Genomic DNA, 16,886 nt, shown 5'->3' with positions numbered 1-16,886 from the left:
GCTGCCACACTACAGCCACCCCAACATGGTAAACTCAGGCGTAACGACTTACTGATGAGATTACAGACCCGGCGTGATTTGATGACGGCACTGTACCAGTGGAAATGGCAGTAGGGGATGAAGGGGGGCGGGGGGGGGTTCGGCAGTCAGCTGGAAGACCTACCTCCACGGGTGTGGAAAATGAGCGTTTAAAAAACACAAAAGAGAGATTGCAGGGTGTACACTGGCTTGTCTACCCACATCAGGCCAGACGGGGAGGAGGGGGGGTGGGGGGTGGGGGGCTTTTGTGGCGTGCACTCCTGGGGGGGGGGGCGGGGGGATGCACAAAATGTTTCTAGGTCATCCGTTACCCTTCACTGGTTAAATGCAATCATTTGCATGCGTTTCCCCATCACAGCAACTGCGGTGCTGTGCAGAGTAAGCCAGGCAGCCTCGTAGCGGGTCACATACTGGAAGGATGACGAGCCGAGGCTGAAAGTATGCCTGGAATGAGTGCGTGTGTGTGTGTGTGTGTGTAGCAGTGATCTCCGGTAATGAGCAACGTGACTCTTCAGTCGCAGGGTAAATGATAAACCTCAAGTGTGTAGACTTCAGAGGCTGCAGCCGCCGGCCTGTAGGTCAGGCAAGTCCACCAGGACCAGACAATAAACCGCAGACTCGGTCTCTGTTGCTCCAGAAGGAGCAGTCGATCACAGCGGGGGGGGGGGGGGTTATAAAAAATGTGATGCAATGTTTCCCCGAAGGCCCCGCCCAACTTCGGAGAAATCACCTGCGCAAGAGGCGTCACTCACAAGGTGCGCGTGTGCGCCGCGCACGCGGAAACTGTCAAATGGCGAAGCCAGGTCACTCCTGACCTGCTGTCCTTTAAACTGCTTAACAAACGTCACAGCGGAAGCCTACTGCCATACTACCTGCTATTACACAACCTATCAATAGCCCAAGGGTGTGTGTGTGTGTGTGTTACAGATCAGTCCTCAACACTACAGTTCATTAATACAGTGAGCATATTACTAGGCTGAAATCAGCTTTCAAATCTTTGTTTAGCTGATGATTGTGCACAAGAAAGGTGACAATACGCGGTCAGCGAGAGGAGCCAGGCACGCATGCATGGAGAGCTGTGCATGGAGCTGCATGGAGAGCTGCATGGAGAGCTGTGCATGGAGCTGCATGGAGAGCTGTGCATGGAGCTGCACGGAGAGCTGTGCATGGAGCTGCATGGAGAGCTGCACGGAGAGCTGTGCATGGAGAGCTGTGCATGGAGCTGCATGGAGAGCTGCGCACACACGCAGGGTTTCCTTCAAACCCAGCCCTAAATCAGCTGATCATTAGATCATTAACACACCTTCAACCAGGAAGCGTGGCTCTCCATGGCATACGGCTGAACGTCAGTTCTCCTGTGCTTTTTCAGCTATACCTTGTGGGCAATGGGGGGGGGGTCACCATAGTATAACCCCTGTGGTGTCCCGCCATGGAAAGCCACGTGTATGTACGTTTTCTTTCCAACCCCAAAAATTCCACCGACTAGCACACATCCAACCGGACGGGGGGGACTAGTCAGCGGGATCAGGCGGCGCAGCGAAACCCTGCACGCGCCATGGCTGGTTTACATGACTTTCCGTTTAACACTCTAAACGGACGCCTATCTGTGTAGGAGTCCGGGACGCTAGGCGCCCTCGGGCCGGCAGCTAATTGAGCCTCGTTAAGCTCACCTTTGTACTCGGCCTACGTGTGACACGCGTCAGACAGCAGCTCGTCCATCAAACTCGAGGCTTTTTTTTTTTTTACTCGCGAGTCGTCTGCGGTGCACGAGGCGTCACGAGCATGAACCGCCACGAGCGGCGACTACTCGTATTTACCTGGTTTAAGTCTTCGTCGTTCAGCAAATGCGACTCTCTGGGTTTGAAGCAGTTCTGACATTTACTCTTGTTGAAAATGTTGGCTTGAAATTTCCGACAAGGATTGTCTTTAGAGGACATGGTTGGTATATATATATATATACACACACACACACACACATAAAAAGTGGCACTTGGGTAAAAAAAAAAACTCGAAAAATTAAAAAAAGAAGCTACCCCAAATGGGGTGAAAAATGTCAAAATGCTCTAATGAGGAAAAAAAACCCCAGCTTTCTGCAGCAAATCCATCCAGAGGGAGAAGTAGGTGGGGGTCTGTTGTTTTTTCGGATGCTGAATCTGGCCTCCTATTCGGGAGTAGAGAGGAGCTAAGTCACATCAATGAGAGTCATCCTGCCTCCCTCGGACCCAGCTCGGCTCAGCTGACGTCGATTTCCCAACTTTTTCCCCCTTCGGACGGACCCACGCAGGATAAATGGGGTTCGGATGACGACAGAAAGTTGGCTAGAAAATAAGTCGACGTATTCCGACTCTTGCTCGTAGCCCCCGCTGAAGTTCGGCGCAGATGAGACGCGGACACTGCGGCGTTTCACAGGTGATCATTCCGGCCTCTGGCGCACCGAGACGGTCCCGTCAGCCTCCATCGGAGGGGGGCAAAACCAGCACTTCCTTCCACTTTCTCACACAAGCGCCGCGGGGTTCGCGGCTGCTCGCCGCTTGCTTCTTCCTCGGATCGCTCGGGGCGAATTGTCGTCTTGCAACTTTCCCAAAAACGCCACCCGGGGTCGGTAGTTACGCCGTGGGATCCGCCGCGTCTGGGCTCCACACATCACAGCGCCTGCGGAGCGGCGGACGCTCCGGTCGTCGGTGTTTTGGGGGAAAATCCTCCTGCAGGACGGCCAGTCGGCGGAGGGGCGGGGCTCGGAGGTGACGGACAGGTACGGTACCCAAACAGAAATGGGTACACGTCCGCCGCGTGGTTACGTGGCCAATAGGAAATCTCGGAAATGGCCTCCGATTAGGATCGAGGTAGGTGGGCTTTAAAGGTCTCTCTCTCTCTCGCTCTCTCTCTCTCTCTAAATCAACTCGACGTCATGACAACAAACGCCGACTTCCGGGTAGTCTTGTCCGCCCCACAAGCGCCGTTATCGCAAATCTGCCCGCACGTGTGATATTTTCGGAAATGAAACAGAAAAATGGAAAGACATCGCGGAAAGACATCGCTACACTAAACAAGCCAGCCAGCCAGCCAATCACGGCAAAGAGGCGCATTCATGAATGAGACCTGGCGCGCTCATGTCAGTCCTTGCGTGCGTAATGTGCCTTTATTTCCCCCTGACGTACAGTCTGTACTCAGTTATGTTGCATCGGTATGAAACTGGGTGACTTGGATTTTGATATTTCCGACAATTTTAAATTTAAAAAAATTGTTGACAGTGTCACATAGAATCACATATAAAGTACACTGGTATAAATTTGCTCAAACTGTCAAGTCTCTTATAATGGTGAGCAGCGAGCTGAAACATCCAGACCCCCAAACTGTAATCAAACGCAGGCTACAATATCCTTGTTGTTATTCTTATCAAGGGCGTTTTAACGCTGGTTCGCGTTAAGGGGTTCCAGGCATGGCTGCGGTGGCCTGGGTGCGCGATAAAGAGACGGAACCAGCGCGACTTCGTCATGAAAGTTTTACTCCGCATATCAGACGTGGGGTCAGATGTGCGGTAGGTGTGAGAGGGGCTCGCCCTCACATTCCACCAATGACTCAGCAGATAAGGGAAGCGCGAGGCTGGGCTGCTTACTCATGTGGCGATGATACAGGATCAAGATACTCACCTCTGTGCCAACAACCCAACCTTGAAATGCACCCTAGAAGATTTAGTATCGTTATTATAATTACTACATAAACACAACGGGGGAGGAGGGGGAGGCGCATACAGCAAAGTGAATAGCTCACAGCTCAGGTCGTGAGTTTGAACACATCCAAGTATCACCTTCCTCTTTCTTCCTCCCTGGAAAAGTGACTGCGAGGGGAAATCCTGAGTGTGAATGGAGTGGCCAGTCCTGCCTGAGAGCACGCAGTACCGTTAGACGTGTGCTTTGTAATGGCCTGCTGTGGTTCACATCAGCCAGGGGGCGAGAACTCGACCGGCATGGCGAGCTACCAAACCCCCCGGGGAACAACCTCTCCGCGGGACTCGCTGCCCCGACCCTTCACACGCGTCTGTGAACGCCACGACGCCTGCGGGGCTAATGCGCAGCTCTCGGCACTGAGGCCCCTCATGTAAAACAGCCCTCCGCCGCCGTCCCGCTCAAACTACTTACACGGCTCCGGGGCGCCACCTGCTGGCCGCTGGTATGTGGCGAAAATCTCGTGTTGCCACGATTTAGAATCAAAAGAATTGAAACTGAATTACAACTAGCTACAGTTCATTTCATCCAGTTACAATGCCTATTGCGGATATGAGAAAGTAAGTTTCAACTAGTCAACAATGATGTGTCAAGTACTGATAATTGGCATTTTAAATGGTTAAAACTGAATGACCGCTATCAAAAATGTGCATATTATCTGGCTTAAATTGAAATTTTCATATCAAAAACTGGTATTCTAACTAGTCACCAAGGCAAACACACTTTAACTGTTCCACTCCTGGTCTGGGTACCCTGTTCTGTTTAAACCAGTTTGTGTTTGGTGGCTTTAAATGAAATATTATTTTACATTTAGACTCTTGAAATTTGCATCTTACACTGTAAAACAGGCCTGTTTTCTGACAGGCCAGACCACATCTGACGGGTTTCATAGCAGAGCTTTGTGCGACTGTTTATCTGCCCAGTCCTTTATATTGCAAACAAACACATCCCTTTCCAGTGTATGTCAATAGGAATTCACATGTGGAAATTTGCAGTAACCTGGTCCTGAATGTTCATATCTTGAAAGTGGTGCTCACCGGTTGCAAATGGACACAGTGAGACAGTGAAACTGTGGTTTGCTTGTATATGCATGGCAGGCGGTGCTGACGGAAGGTCATATTATTCAGTATTAACTATCAGTGGATGTCTACATGAACTGTGGGACTTTTAGCTGCTCGCTGAACAAACCACCCAAACTTCACACACTGACGTCACATCCCAGCTAAACATATGGATGAAAATGTGTCATCTGAGATAAAAATGTCACTAGAAATACGCCATCTCATCAGGTAGAAATATGACTTTAAACCTAACTTTACATATAATTCATGACCTCAATAATATTTCCAGGATAATTGATCAATTTCATCAGTTTCCAGATGTTTTCCACAACTGGAAACATACGTCTAGCAGCTAAACATTTCCAGATGTGTGGGAGCCCCGGCTGTGTGTTACTGTGTACATCATGTTTGATGGGTGTCTTCTACATCCATCACGCTTTATGCCGCGGTGACATCTGGATTTTCTTCTCTGAGGATTAATAAAGCGCCATCTTGCATTTCTGCGGCTTCTTCACCGAGAGCAAAGGTGGAGTAAAGAGAGGCCTCGTCGCCTTTGCTCCAACGTGGCCGGACGGGTTTGTTGTCTCTGACCCTCACCACCACCGTCAGCCTCAGCATTTAAAATGTGAGAAGGATTTGGTATGTGGCGGTGTGTCCATGAAGACACTCAGCCATGTCAGACCAGCTATGCTGAGATAATGAAAACCCCGGCCGGGTGTGGTGGCGTTCGGCCTGTCAGAGGAAGACATGGAGGGACAGAGGTAAGGAAGAAACTTGTTTGGGTGAAACAGGTTTTTTTTTTAATGCTGCTTGCCACACTATCACAACCAGAACTCTCTGCCGGGTCAAATCTGACCCATAACACCACAGACAAAGTTTTACAGAAACTTTCGAGATTCGTTTTTCGACCGACGTATTTCTAGACAGGGGCTGCTGTGGAGGACGTAATGAAGCCTGGCTCAGACAAACAAACAAAAACTAGACAGTGCTTCTGGCGATCCTTTAACTTAAAAGGGGGTTACATTGGATAAAATGAGGATTAATTAAGATCGCTATCTAGAATAATCTTTTGGAAATCACAACAACACTGGTGAAGGGCATGTCCAGGGAAAACTGAGTGTCCATGGCCGGCCAGTTTGAACCCACGTCCTCGTATATTTGTGCCGTCCGATGCCATTGAATTCCTGTTAATCAACGAAACATGGTCGATGCAGGGAAAAGCAATGCCAGTGGGAACTTTCCGGTTGCTGTCCATCCTCAGAATATAATCAACCAATGAAGTCACAGAGAAATAAGCTGTACTTATCAGAGGGCGAGGGGAAAAAGCATTTTCAGGGGCTTTAAGTCATAGTATATATACATAGCTTTTGATGCTCTGACCTGAGAACCACTTACAAACACCTCTCATTCTGCAGGCTCGTCACAGGCTTGCCCCAAAGCAAGGCACCACTTGCTAGATAGGCACAAGTGCATGATGGGCAAACTCTGGGTCGACAGAGTCACGAATTAAAACCTGCATTTGATGGAGGGTCTAGAAAAGCCTGGCTTTCTTCTTCATGTCATTGCGTTTCCAAAGTGGGAGTTTGTCAAAGTCCTGCAGGTCCATGCCAAAGATCTCAAAGAAGGAATCGGGAGCCAGGTGGCGCTGTAGATGGGCGAGCGAGAGAGAGCGAGAGAGAGTAGGAGAGCGAGTGAGAGAGAGCGTGAGGTGAAGAACAAAAATCTGTATTAACGCCAGCATTGTGTTATGTACAGAGCCTCATGTACTATGTACTGTGAGCTTTGTACACACACACACACACACACACACACACACGCTTAGAAAATGCTGTATTTGTTAAGTTAGTTTTCCATGCCAGGAAATTGACTTGCTCACATGGAAAAATAGACGAGACACAAAATGTAAATAAGGGTAATATGAATATACAATGCATATATATATATATATATACTATGTGTGTATGTGTGTGTGTGTGTGTATATATATATATATATGTATATATATATATATGCATACCTACATCAGTGGAAGTTAGATAGCAGGTAGTATCGGTGTACATAAGAAGCAGTACGGTAAATTTACCTTTACACATTCACATTCCGACTGTCTTAATAAAAGGACAGAAATACCAGATTAATGGGCTGTGTTCTCATTTAAAAGAGCATAAAACTGACTAAAAGCAGTGCAGTCGTATCTGCACAAGTGTTGCAGGACTGAACACAAAAATCGTCAAACGACACTAAAATGACTCTATGGGCTGAACACACTCCTATTAAGTATACGCCGTGTTACATTTACTGGATTTCATTTACATTCTGCAGGATTTCCCATAACTGTCACGGACAATCTATTTTATTTCAGTTATGACAAATGTAAAGCTATTTGAGCTGTATGATGTTGTACGAATACTTGAACCAACAGTTTGTTTTACCTCCAGTCTCGTTCGGTCAACGGCCTTCGGAAGTTTTGCATGTCCTCGGCTGGGGACGATGAGCATGTGGTACGGGTACACCTTGACATGGGAGAGGGATGGTTAGGTGGAGAATACTACATGAGGTGAATGCAAAACAGAAATACTCTCAAGTGATATTAAATAACATGGTAGATTCATGATGGAGGAGGCTTGTGTTCTCCATAGTCTGCAGAAAGGTCAGCAAGACTGTCACCAGATCACTGACGTGTCAGTGCCAACAACGTGACATCGATCTCATCTGGACACGGGTTCATGCATTAGTTCATTGTTTGAACTGAGTCCTTTATCACATCTGTAGTAATCTACTGTAACAGAGCTTTGGCAAAAGTTCAGTCAGGAAGACTCTTTTGCATGCACAGATCTGTAGCTATGTTTCTTATTTTATCCTGCCACTCTCATCTCTACCCCATGGACCCACCACCCGTGGGGGTGAACACCGGGGTAGGGTGCAATGCAGGCCGGACGGCAGGCAAAGGCGGGGACCGGAGCGTCCCGACTTCTGGCATCGCAGACTGGTCCAGGAGGACCAACTGGGAGGAGATCTTGGGGTAGACCCAGAATTTGCTGGAGGGACTACATGTCCAATCTGGCCTGGGAACGCCTTGGGATCCCCCAGGAGGAGCTGGAGGGCGTTGCTGGGGAGAGGGACGTCTGGAGTGCCCTACTTAGCTTGCTGCCACCGTGACCTGACCCCGGAGAAGTGGCTAATGATGAGCGAGAGAGAGAGATCTCTCATGCACGCTCACTCATATTTCCACTCACTGTCATGGGGTGGTCAACTAAGATATCAGCTGATCACGTCACCTGTTCTCATCTATCCAATTGCACGGTGGCACACCTGCACAGTTAGCCTACCATCTTGCGGCTCTCTTTTTTATCTACTTTTTTTTTGGGACCCCCCCCCTTTTCCCCCCCAGTTGTATTTGGCCAATTACCCCACTCTTCTTAGCCATCCCAGTCGCTGCTCCACCCCCTTTGCTGATCCGGGGAGGGCTGCAGACTACGTCTCCTCCGAAAAATGTGGAGTCACCAGCCGCTTCTTTTCACCTGACCGTGAGTTTTGCCAGGGGGACGTAGCGCGTAGGAGGATCATGCTATTCTCCCCAATTCAAAATTGCTGCAATTCAAATTAAATTTCCAGCGACACTGATTTCTGTCCATACACACGTTTCAAAGAAAGATACCTGCCACAGCCCCACGAGGAGCCATGTGAAATATTAGCAGTGTTGAAATGATAAAACAGCAAAAATAAATCTTAAAAGTGCTAAACATGGGGGCGTCCGGGTAGTGTAGCTGTCTATTCCATTGCCTCCCAACACGGGGATCGCCAGTTCAAATCCCCGTGTTACCTCCGGCTTGGTCGGGCATCCCAACAGACACAACTGGCCGTGTCTGTGGGTGGGAAGCTGGATGTGGGTATGCGTCCTGGTCGCTGCACTAGCACCTCCTCTGGTCGGTCAGGGCACCTGTTCGGGGGGACTGGAGGGAATAGCGTGATCCTCCCACGCGCTACATCCCCCTGGTGAAACTCCTCACTGTCAGGTGAAAAGAAGCAGCTGGAGACTCCGCATGTATTGGAGGATGCATGTGGTAGTTTGCAACCCTCCCTGGATCGGCGGGGGGGGGGGGGGGGGGCAGTGACTGGGACGGCTCGGAAGAGTGGGGTAATTGGATGGGTACAATTGACAGTTGGGGAGAAAAAGGGGAGGTGAAGTGTTAAACGTTACATTAGTAATACTTGCTTTTGGCTCCAGCAGATTGGGCATGGACCCTCCTCTGTCTGTTCGTGTTAACAGGAGCTGCTCGTCACTGGTGTGCTGCACAACGAACCAGTCAGAAGGAAATGGGACATGTCAACTGCCATGCTTGCATGAAGACACCAAGAGACGAGACACCACAAACTGACTCTCACATTAAGCAGATTATCAGTCAAAACAACAGGGCAACGACAGGACAAACTTTACAAGCTAGTGCCCTGACGTGTGTATTTTCCCAAGTTTGGTGACGATTTAAACTGAAACTAAGGACTTATAGGAAAACACTTTATTATGAAGCAGTCTTGTGCGCATGCGCACACACACACGGAGAAAGCAGTAAAACAGTTTACAGGGCTTACCCAGAATGCAGGAAGGCATTAAAAATGTGCAATTCACCACACGTACCTTAAAATCTGAAAGAAAGAGGAAGTGGAGAAAAGAAAAACAGCAAATTCATACTTTAATACTAAATAAATACATCTAATTATATAAATATTTTATTACATCATCATATAGATTTATACTGTTTATACATTTATTTAAAATATGATGGAACACCGAGATAAAATTATGAAGAACAATTATGTGTATTGAAACAGTGACATTGTGCGCATTCGTACCTTTGACGCCATCACTCAGGTCCCCGTGGCTCTTGTACTGGGTGTACTGGGTGAACTGGGGCTTTATAAGGGGCAGACATATTAAAAACCAACTAAGTCATCATGTAAACATTGTCCCATGGTTCCTTGAAAGACTTGTCTTTAAACTGTTCAAAGTCTGAACCTGGTTTCCTCCAGTGGGGCGTCCATTTTGAAATTCTGCTCTTTCAGCTAAGAAGGAACTGAGCCAACTTCACATATTTATTTATTACGGTGAGGTGGAGAAAAAAACCCAGTCTGTGTTAATAGGTTATAGTGTAATATGTCGACAATCCTGAAGCACAACATGACTGGTAAATGTTAAAGTTCCCTAATAATAATTATTATTATTATTTCAAAAGTCTCGCATGACGGCAAACTTCCTGTAGGAATTTGATTGTTAAGTCTATGGTGATTTACATTTGCTATTCATGTTGCTGAATGATAGAAGTCAGCACTCAGGTAGAAATTAAAAATTACATACATTTTTTGTAAAAATTAAAGTATCAAGAAAATTATCAAACATTGTCCGGGGGTTCAGATTTCCAAACAGCACACATGGGGACTGGGTTTAACAAATCCATCCAGCCATCCATTATCTGAGCTGCTTATCCTGCTCTCAGGGATGCTGGAGCCTGTCGTAGCAGTCATTGGGCAGCAGGCGGGGAGGCACCCTGGACAGGCCACCCGTCCATCACAGGGCCGACACACACGCATTCACACCAACGGACAATTTAGTACCGCCGATTCACCTGACCTACATGTCTTTGGACTGTGGGCGGAAACCGGAGCACCCGGAGGAAACCCACGCAGACAGGGGGAGAACATGCAAACTCCAAACAGAGGATGACTGGGGACAACCCCCAAGGTCGGACTACCCCGGGGCTCGAACCCAGGACCTTCTTGCTGTGAGGCGGCTGCACTAACCACTGTGCCACCTTAATAAATCTATCTAAAGTAATAATAATTAGCAATAAAGAGAGTAAAGGGTTAAAATGATTTTCTGTCTTACCTGAAGGAGGCCGTATACCGGCGAGGGGGTGGTTTTGGTTGGGGAGAAATTTGGATCTATGAGACATTTAAACAGAACACAGATTCTGTAACCTCTCCAACTGAAGTCAAACCCAGGCAGTACATGAACACAGGTGAGAGTAAAACAACAATTGTGGAATTATTATAGGAGTTAGTAAGTCTTAACTGGTGCCCTCATACGGCTCTGTAAAAGTACACCATGTACTACATGCAGCGGTGGCTGTCAGGGCCATCAGGGCCTTCTCTGCTGGCTCTGCCAAAATCAAAACCATAATTTGCTTTTCATCATTAAATTGAAGTGTGCCTGAAATGTGTCTGAATTTAATTATTTGTTTTCTTCTGAGGCTGAGCAGGGATTTCCTTTGTCATCTAAACACACATCAGAGCTCCTTGGACCAGCACTAGTGGTACTGCTAGCCTTATCTTGAAGCCCGAAACTGCAAACTGATTACATCAGCCAATCAAATGCTGTTGTGTAGTGACAGAACGCCCCAGGGCCCTGTGATGTATCGGTGCTAGCCCCGGTGTCGTCATCAACTTTGAGCTCGAGCCTTTGGTGGGTTGTGAGCAAACTAAGTGCAATGGCCGCCACATTCACAGCTACTGATGACCTTGTTGCTGATCTACTTCATGTTTTTTGTTTATGTGGGAGGATTGTCTGCATTTTTGTGCATGTTCTCCCAAACGGACTAAATTAATGGATGAATTTTGTGAGAGAATGCTGCCACGAGTCTCTCAAGTGAGGTGGAACTTCAACTCCAGGTTGGTGTGCACATTTTTCTTATTGAACTGAAGGCGGCACACTGATAATATTGTGGCTATACTTTATTGAATTTGTTGAAGTTGTGCGGGTGACTGGTGAACGCTACATCAACTGTGGAAACTTGTGACTTGTTTTTGTGCCATGTGGTTTGCGTGTGCAATTTGGTTGCTGAGCGACAAAGGAAGCTGGTGGTTGCTGAAGATCAGCTGTCTTGTTGGTGTTGATCCAGTAGTGCATATAGTGTGTGATAGTGACATCATCATCGGCGGTCACTTGGGGTCGAGTATGACTGTCCTCCCTCTGGGTCCGCAGGTGGGTGTAGAGGCTGATTCTGGACCTGCATAATGGGAGGACGCCTGCGCGTGACAGCTTTTTACGTGGAGTGGCTGATGTGCCTGCAGCCACCACATGGTCCTTGGCAGCGGGTGGCCAGAGTCCAATGGCATGGAGAAATAAGACAATTGGGGACCACCCTCTGTTGCAGCCTTCATCCACCCTCACTGCCGTTGTGACCTGGAGACATCTTCCACCAGTTCTGCCGCTGAGGTCTTTGTTGGATGGCGCTTCGTCTGGAACCTCCCCATTGACCTAGCCGCCTTGGGTGACCCTACCAGGAGCCAAGCTCAGGACGGCATAGCTCTTGGAATCATTGGTACACGCAAGCTTCTCTACCATGACATGGTGGTGATCCAGGAGAAGGTGTGATAGTGTTCTTTGTATATGGCTGTGTTGGCTGTATCAGCACCCATATGAGAAACTTGAGTGCTTGTGTGTGTGTGTGGGGGGGCAGTTCGTTATTGAAGGCCCTGACTGAAACCCCACGGTACGCTACTGACTACATGCAGGAACACAAATGTGGAATACTTCAAATAAGTGATAAGTGAGACCTAAACCATTAGACTCCTCTACAGACAACATCTAAATACTGTGTTTTTATTTTCTGAGTTCTCGAACAATAGTTTTTAAGAGTAACAAATAACCTCTGATGGATTTTTAGAAATTGTCCTCAAATTCAGACAAAAATTTAAGCACTAGTATTTTAAAATATCACATTTTACTTTAATCATCATGGAGCTGGAGGTGGCAGAGTTAAAGATGCTAACATTTTCATTGGGAGTGACGAAGAACGACAGGATTAGGAACAAGTATATCAGAGGGACAGCTCAGGTTGGACGGTTTAGAGACAAAGCAAGAGAGGTAAGATTGAGATGGCTTGGACATGTGTGGAGGAGAGATGCTGGGTATATTGGGAGAAGGATGCTGAATATGGAGCCGTCAGGGGAGAGGAAAAGAGGAAGGCCAAAGAGGAGGTGTATGGATGTGGTGAGAGAGTACATGCAGGTGGCTGGCGTGACATAGGAAGATGCAGAGGACAGGAAGAAATGGAAACGGATGGTCCGCTGTGGCAACCCCTAATGGCAGCAGCTGAAAGTAGTAGTAGTAGTATATATATATATATAAATTCTCGTTTCTTTTACCTGTCGTGTGGATGGAGTGTGAGGACTGATCAAACCCCATGCAGGAGCAGCGTTCCCTGTTCACCGCTTTCTCCTCGTCCTCCCTCATGATCAGTTTTCCCAGAACAGAGGAAATCTTTTAAAAAAAAATGTTGCAGTAATATAAAAACAGTTTAATGTCAGTAAGTTATATCAGTGCTTTTGAATTACAGTAGCATTGGGTCACGTAAAGATAAGATAAGATAAGACAAGACAAAAATCACTCTACTGAATGGAGTTACAGTTGGGAGCTACTGGAGGGCAGATGGTTCTTATTATTGCCCTATGAAGTTTCTCTGATCGTGAGCCCTTGCTAACTACATTGGGATGTGTGTGTCCCTCTTCTTAGTTATAAACACAAAGGGCGATCAGCTTGCTCGTTGTCCAGACAGCGTATGTGGACACACAAAATTCGTCCAATTCAACATGGCTGACCCACCTTGGTGAGATGCTCCTCGTGCATTTGTCGACATTTCCAGTGGTCTTCCCCTGCATGCGGGGACCGGGTCCTCCCCACCAAGCCTGACAGACAGCAGCCACCAAAACACCAAGGTTCAGGAAACGTTCAACCGTGAAAACATCATGGAGCAACGAATCAAAACAACCACCTGACCAAACTATTCAACAGTTTCTCCTCTTTCTGTATTTTTTTCTTCTGTTGTTCATTGTTTTATAAGAATCGTTTTTATGTCCCAGAAAGGTGAATCAGTTCATCTGGACACGTTCATTTTTTTATTGATTTATTTGTAAAAATTTTCCCCCTTTTTCTCCCCAATTGTATCCAGCCAATTACCCCACTCTTCCGAGCCATCCCGGTCGCTGCTCCACCCCCTCTGTCGATCCGGGGGAGGGCTGCAGACTACCACATGCCTCCTCCGATACATGTGGAATCACCAGCCGCTTCTTTTCACCTGACAGTGAGGAGTTTCACCAGGGGGACGTAGCGCGTGGGAGGATTCCCCCCCAGTCCCCCCCCCCCGAACAGGCGCCCCAACCGACCAGAGGGGGCACTAGTACAGCAACCAGGACACATCCACATCCGGCTTCCCACCTGCAGACACAGCCAATTGTGTCTGTTGGGACGCCCGACCAAGCCGGAGGCAACACGGGGATTCGAACCGGCGATCCCCGTGTTGGTAGGCAACAGAATAGACTGCTACACTATCCGGACGCACCTGGAAATTTTAACTACTTTTTTTTTTGTTTTTAAGAAATTTAATTAGTTCTTTGGGTTCAACTACCGGACCAAAGTTCATAGTCACAGAAATCAAGGAGATATCGTTGAAGTCAGCACAACTGAAATGATGAACGTTACAAAAGTGTGATTGTTCAAATATGTGTGTGTTCTTCAGTGTTAATCCTGACTTGACCATCCCTGCAGGGAGCATACCAAACGCTGTGGCAGAAGGAGGACGGGGCCAGGCGTCCATCACTGTCTGTGGGTCTGCGTCCAGCGTCACAGTGCAGGCGGTGGGGAACTTGGCCAATGTGATGATGTCACCGGTGGACTTGCTCTGGGTGAAGTTGGCAGCTGAATCTGGATCGGGGGAGAGAGGAAACCAATGGATGAGCGACTGGACAGCAGCTGGATATTGGTGAGTTGATGGACGGCTATTAAATAATGTAACTAATCCATAGAGCAGGGATAGGCAACATGGTCCAGAAATGTCTGGTGTGGGTGCAGGTCTTTGTTCCAATCAAGCAGTTACACGCCTGATTCTATCAGGTCCTTAGCAAAAACCAACAGTCTTTGCTAAGGACCTTGATTTGTAGACTCAAATGTGTAACTTCTTGGTTGGAACAAAGACCTGCACCCACACCGGACATTTCTGGACCATGTTGCCTATCCCTGTCATAGAGGATTCAGACTTTAGACTTATTCAGGTGGGACATTAGTTGGGCGTGATAATAATATAGGTATGAACTAAAAATAATCGACTGATGATATAAGATAAAACGGATGCATCAATACATGATAACAAAAAGTGCTCCACACATGCACACGCATACACACGCGCGTGTGCGTGCACACACATAATTTAACACCATGGCCGCTGACACAACAGTGTTTACTTGTTTCATATTTCCTTTACCAATGTGAGCAGTTTGTATGAGGAAATGGGCATACCGTACCGTGTTGTTTGTATATCGGAGGCCTCCTGTACATGTTGATGCTCTGATCTGCAGAGAAACACAGAGAGGCAGTACAGGGGTCATGGATGTGTAAACAGCTGCTGCCATGGCAGACATCTTAACTGCAGACGTCTTAACTGCATCTATCCGGCATCACTTCCTGTATGATGGCTATCTATCCTGTGTTGTCTCTTTCGGGAACCAGAGCTCACATCTATCCCCTCTGTTCTGTCCTCCACCCTAAGCCTCGGTGTGTATCCTGTCCCACTCCAGTTATTCAGCCTCGCATCAGGGAGCTATTACACCAGGAACAACAGGTGAATGTAATGAACTACCTGGTAGAATAGAAAACTATCAGTACTGAGGACCTGATTGAGAACCACTGATTATACAGAGTTTGACACAGAACAAAGTAGTGACCAGAACATGGTGATCTGTAGACTAATGGGAGAGAGATGGACACCGGCGTTGGTCATGGGAGGAGGTGGGAGAGGTGTGGGGGAGGAGGGGTCTTACCTCCGGTATGAGGGAGGAAGTGGTGACTAAAAAGAGAAGTTGGGGGGCTGTCATTGCTGCCGGGCGGTAAAGAAGAACAGAGCGTCATGCCTGTCAATCACCCACAGGAGGAGGAGGAGGAGGAGGAAGGGTCAGAAGAAGAGGTGAAGGAAGACGTGACGAGGAGGAGGTGGTGAAGGAGGAGGTGGTTGTGGAGAGATGAGTGCCAACAAAATAAATGGGAAAAAGGAGGGGAATTGAGAGGTGAGCAGAGCCATCATCACTGCTTTTCCAGAAAGAACCAGAAGGCCATAGGAAGTGTTAAAAAATAGACAAATAACAAAGCCAGAGAAAAGGAAAAACAGTCATCTCAACATTCACACACATTCACACGTCAGCTTTTGGCGTTTATTGAATACTATCTTGAAAAATCAAACCAGGCCACTTTAATTAAAGATGAAACTAATGATCCCTGTGATTAAACTGAGTCCACCCAGCAGCAGGGGAAATGTAAATATAGATTTTACAATTAAGATATTGCCTTATTTTCATGCACATCTTTTATTTCACTCAATATAAGCGGTTTGGATAATGGATACTGAATGTAGGATAGAAAATAATAGAACAGAACAGAAAACAATAGAGACGTTGAAGTATGAAACCGCAAAGCATGCTAAAACCATGGGCAGCAGAATATGAATGGAGACGACTTCAGGAAGAAGACAGGAGCTTGCAGCCTGCAGGCGTGCCAAGGTGTATCTACAGAAGCCCGTTTACAGCAACATGGTGGAATGCGTTAAATCCGGTGGTGTCCCTCACCTGGTCGGTGGAAGTGTTGTGGTGACGACAACACGTTGGGAGTGTAGCTGTGGCGGTTGTACACGGCAGGAGACGCCTCAGACCCCTGGCTCCTGGATCTGTGCATCAGGCACTTACTTGTGTCATTCGGCACCTTGTGACAAGAAGAGACAATCTGATGAGACAACCTGAGCTTCATGCAAGAACCGTTTTCAGGCTGACCGTGTTGTATTTACCCATTATTGTCTCCAGTGGCAGCTGGTGACTAAAAATTTAGGGAGGCAATTTACCTTGGCGCAGCACACCTGACAGCTGCTTCAATGTCCACACAGTCACAGAGTTATTCAGAAGGACAATGTAGCCTATAGGTTTTATCAGGGTTCGTAGACGGTGGATGATTGACAGTCGAGATGAAGCATTGTGGTGGGTGTGAACATGATTGACAGCCACGAGAATTGTCCAATCACATTAGATC

At 47.5% G+C, this 16,886-nt stretch overlaps 2 protein-coding genes across 3 annotated transcripts in view; both read right to left on the bottom strand.

The window, feature by feature from the left end:
• The window catches only part of si:ch73-103b11.2 (myosin phosphatase Rho-interacting protein), a 94,030-nt gene extending 91,309 nt beyond the window's left edge, over positions 1-2,721 (bottom strand). For both annotated transcript variants that reach the window (XM_056297718.1, XM_056297719.1), the window contains exon 1: positions 1,857-2,721. In XM_056297718.1, the coding sequence (XP_056153693.1) occupies positions 1,857-1,976 (120 nt within the window). In that variant the 5' untranslated portion in view covers positions 1,977-2,721. The remainder of the gene's footprint in view (positions 1-1,856) is intronic.
• Positions 2,722-6,356: 3,635 nt separating this feature from the next.
• Positions 6,357-16,886, bottom strand: part of LOC130127911 (actin-binding LIM protein 1-like) — a 56,834-nt gene continuing 46,304 nt past the window's right edge. Inside the window, exons 13-23 of the mRNA XM_056297623.1 lie at positions 16,433-16,565; positions 15,119-15,166; positions 14,376-14,522; positions 13,425-13,507; positions 12,968-13,082; positions 10,707-10,762; positions 9,677-9,737; positions 9,462-9,469; positions 9,042-9,116; positions 7,258-7,338; positions 6,357-6,470 (exon numbers count right to left, since the gene is read on the bottom strand). Coding sequence (XP_056153598.1) covers positions 6,357-6,470; positions 7,258-7,338; positions 9,042-9,116; positions 9,462-9,469; positions 9,677-9,737; positions 10,707-10,762; positions 12,968-13,082; positions 13,425-13,507; positions 14,376-14,522; positions 15,119-15,166; positions 16,433-16,565 — 921 coding nt within the window. The remainder of the gene's footprint in view (positions 6,471-7,257; positions 7,339-9,041; positions 9,117-9,461; positions 9,470-9,676; positions 9,738-10,706; positions 10,763-12,967; positions 13,083-13,424; positions 13,508-14,375; positions 14,523-15,118; positions 15,167-16,432; positions 16,566-16,886) is intronic.

This window comes from Lampris incognitus, chromosome 17 (assembly GCF_029633865.1).
Source record: "Lampris incognitus isolate fLamInc1 chromosome 17, fLamInc1.hap2, whole genome shotgun sequence".
NCBI classification, from domain to species: domain Eukaryota; kingdom Metazoa; phylum Chordata; class Actinopteri; order Lampriformes; family Lampridae; genus Lampris; species Lampris incognitus.
This window is presented reverse-complemented; position numbering and strand designations above follow the sequence as displayed.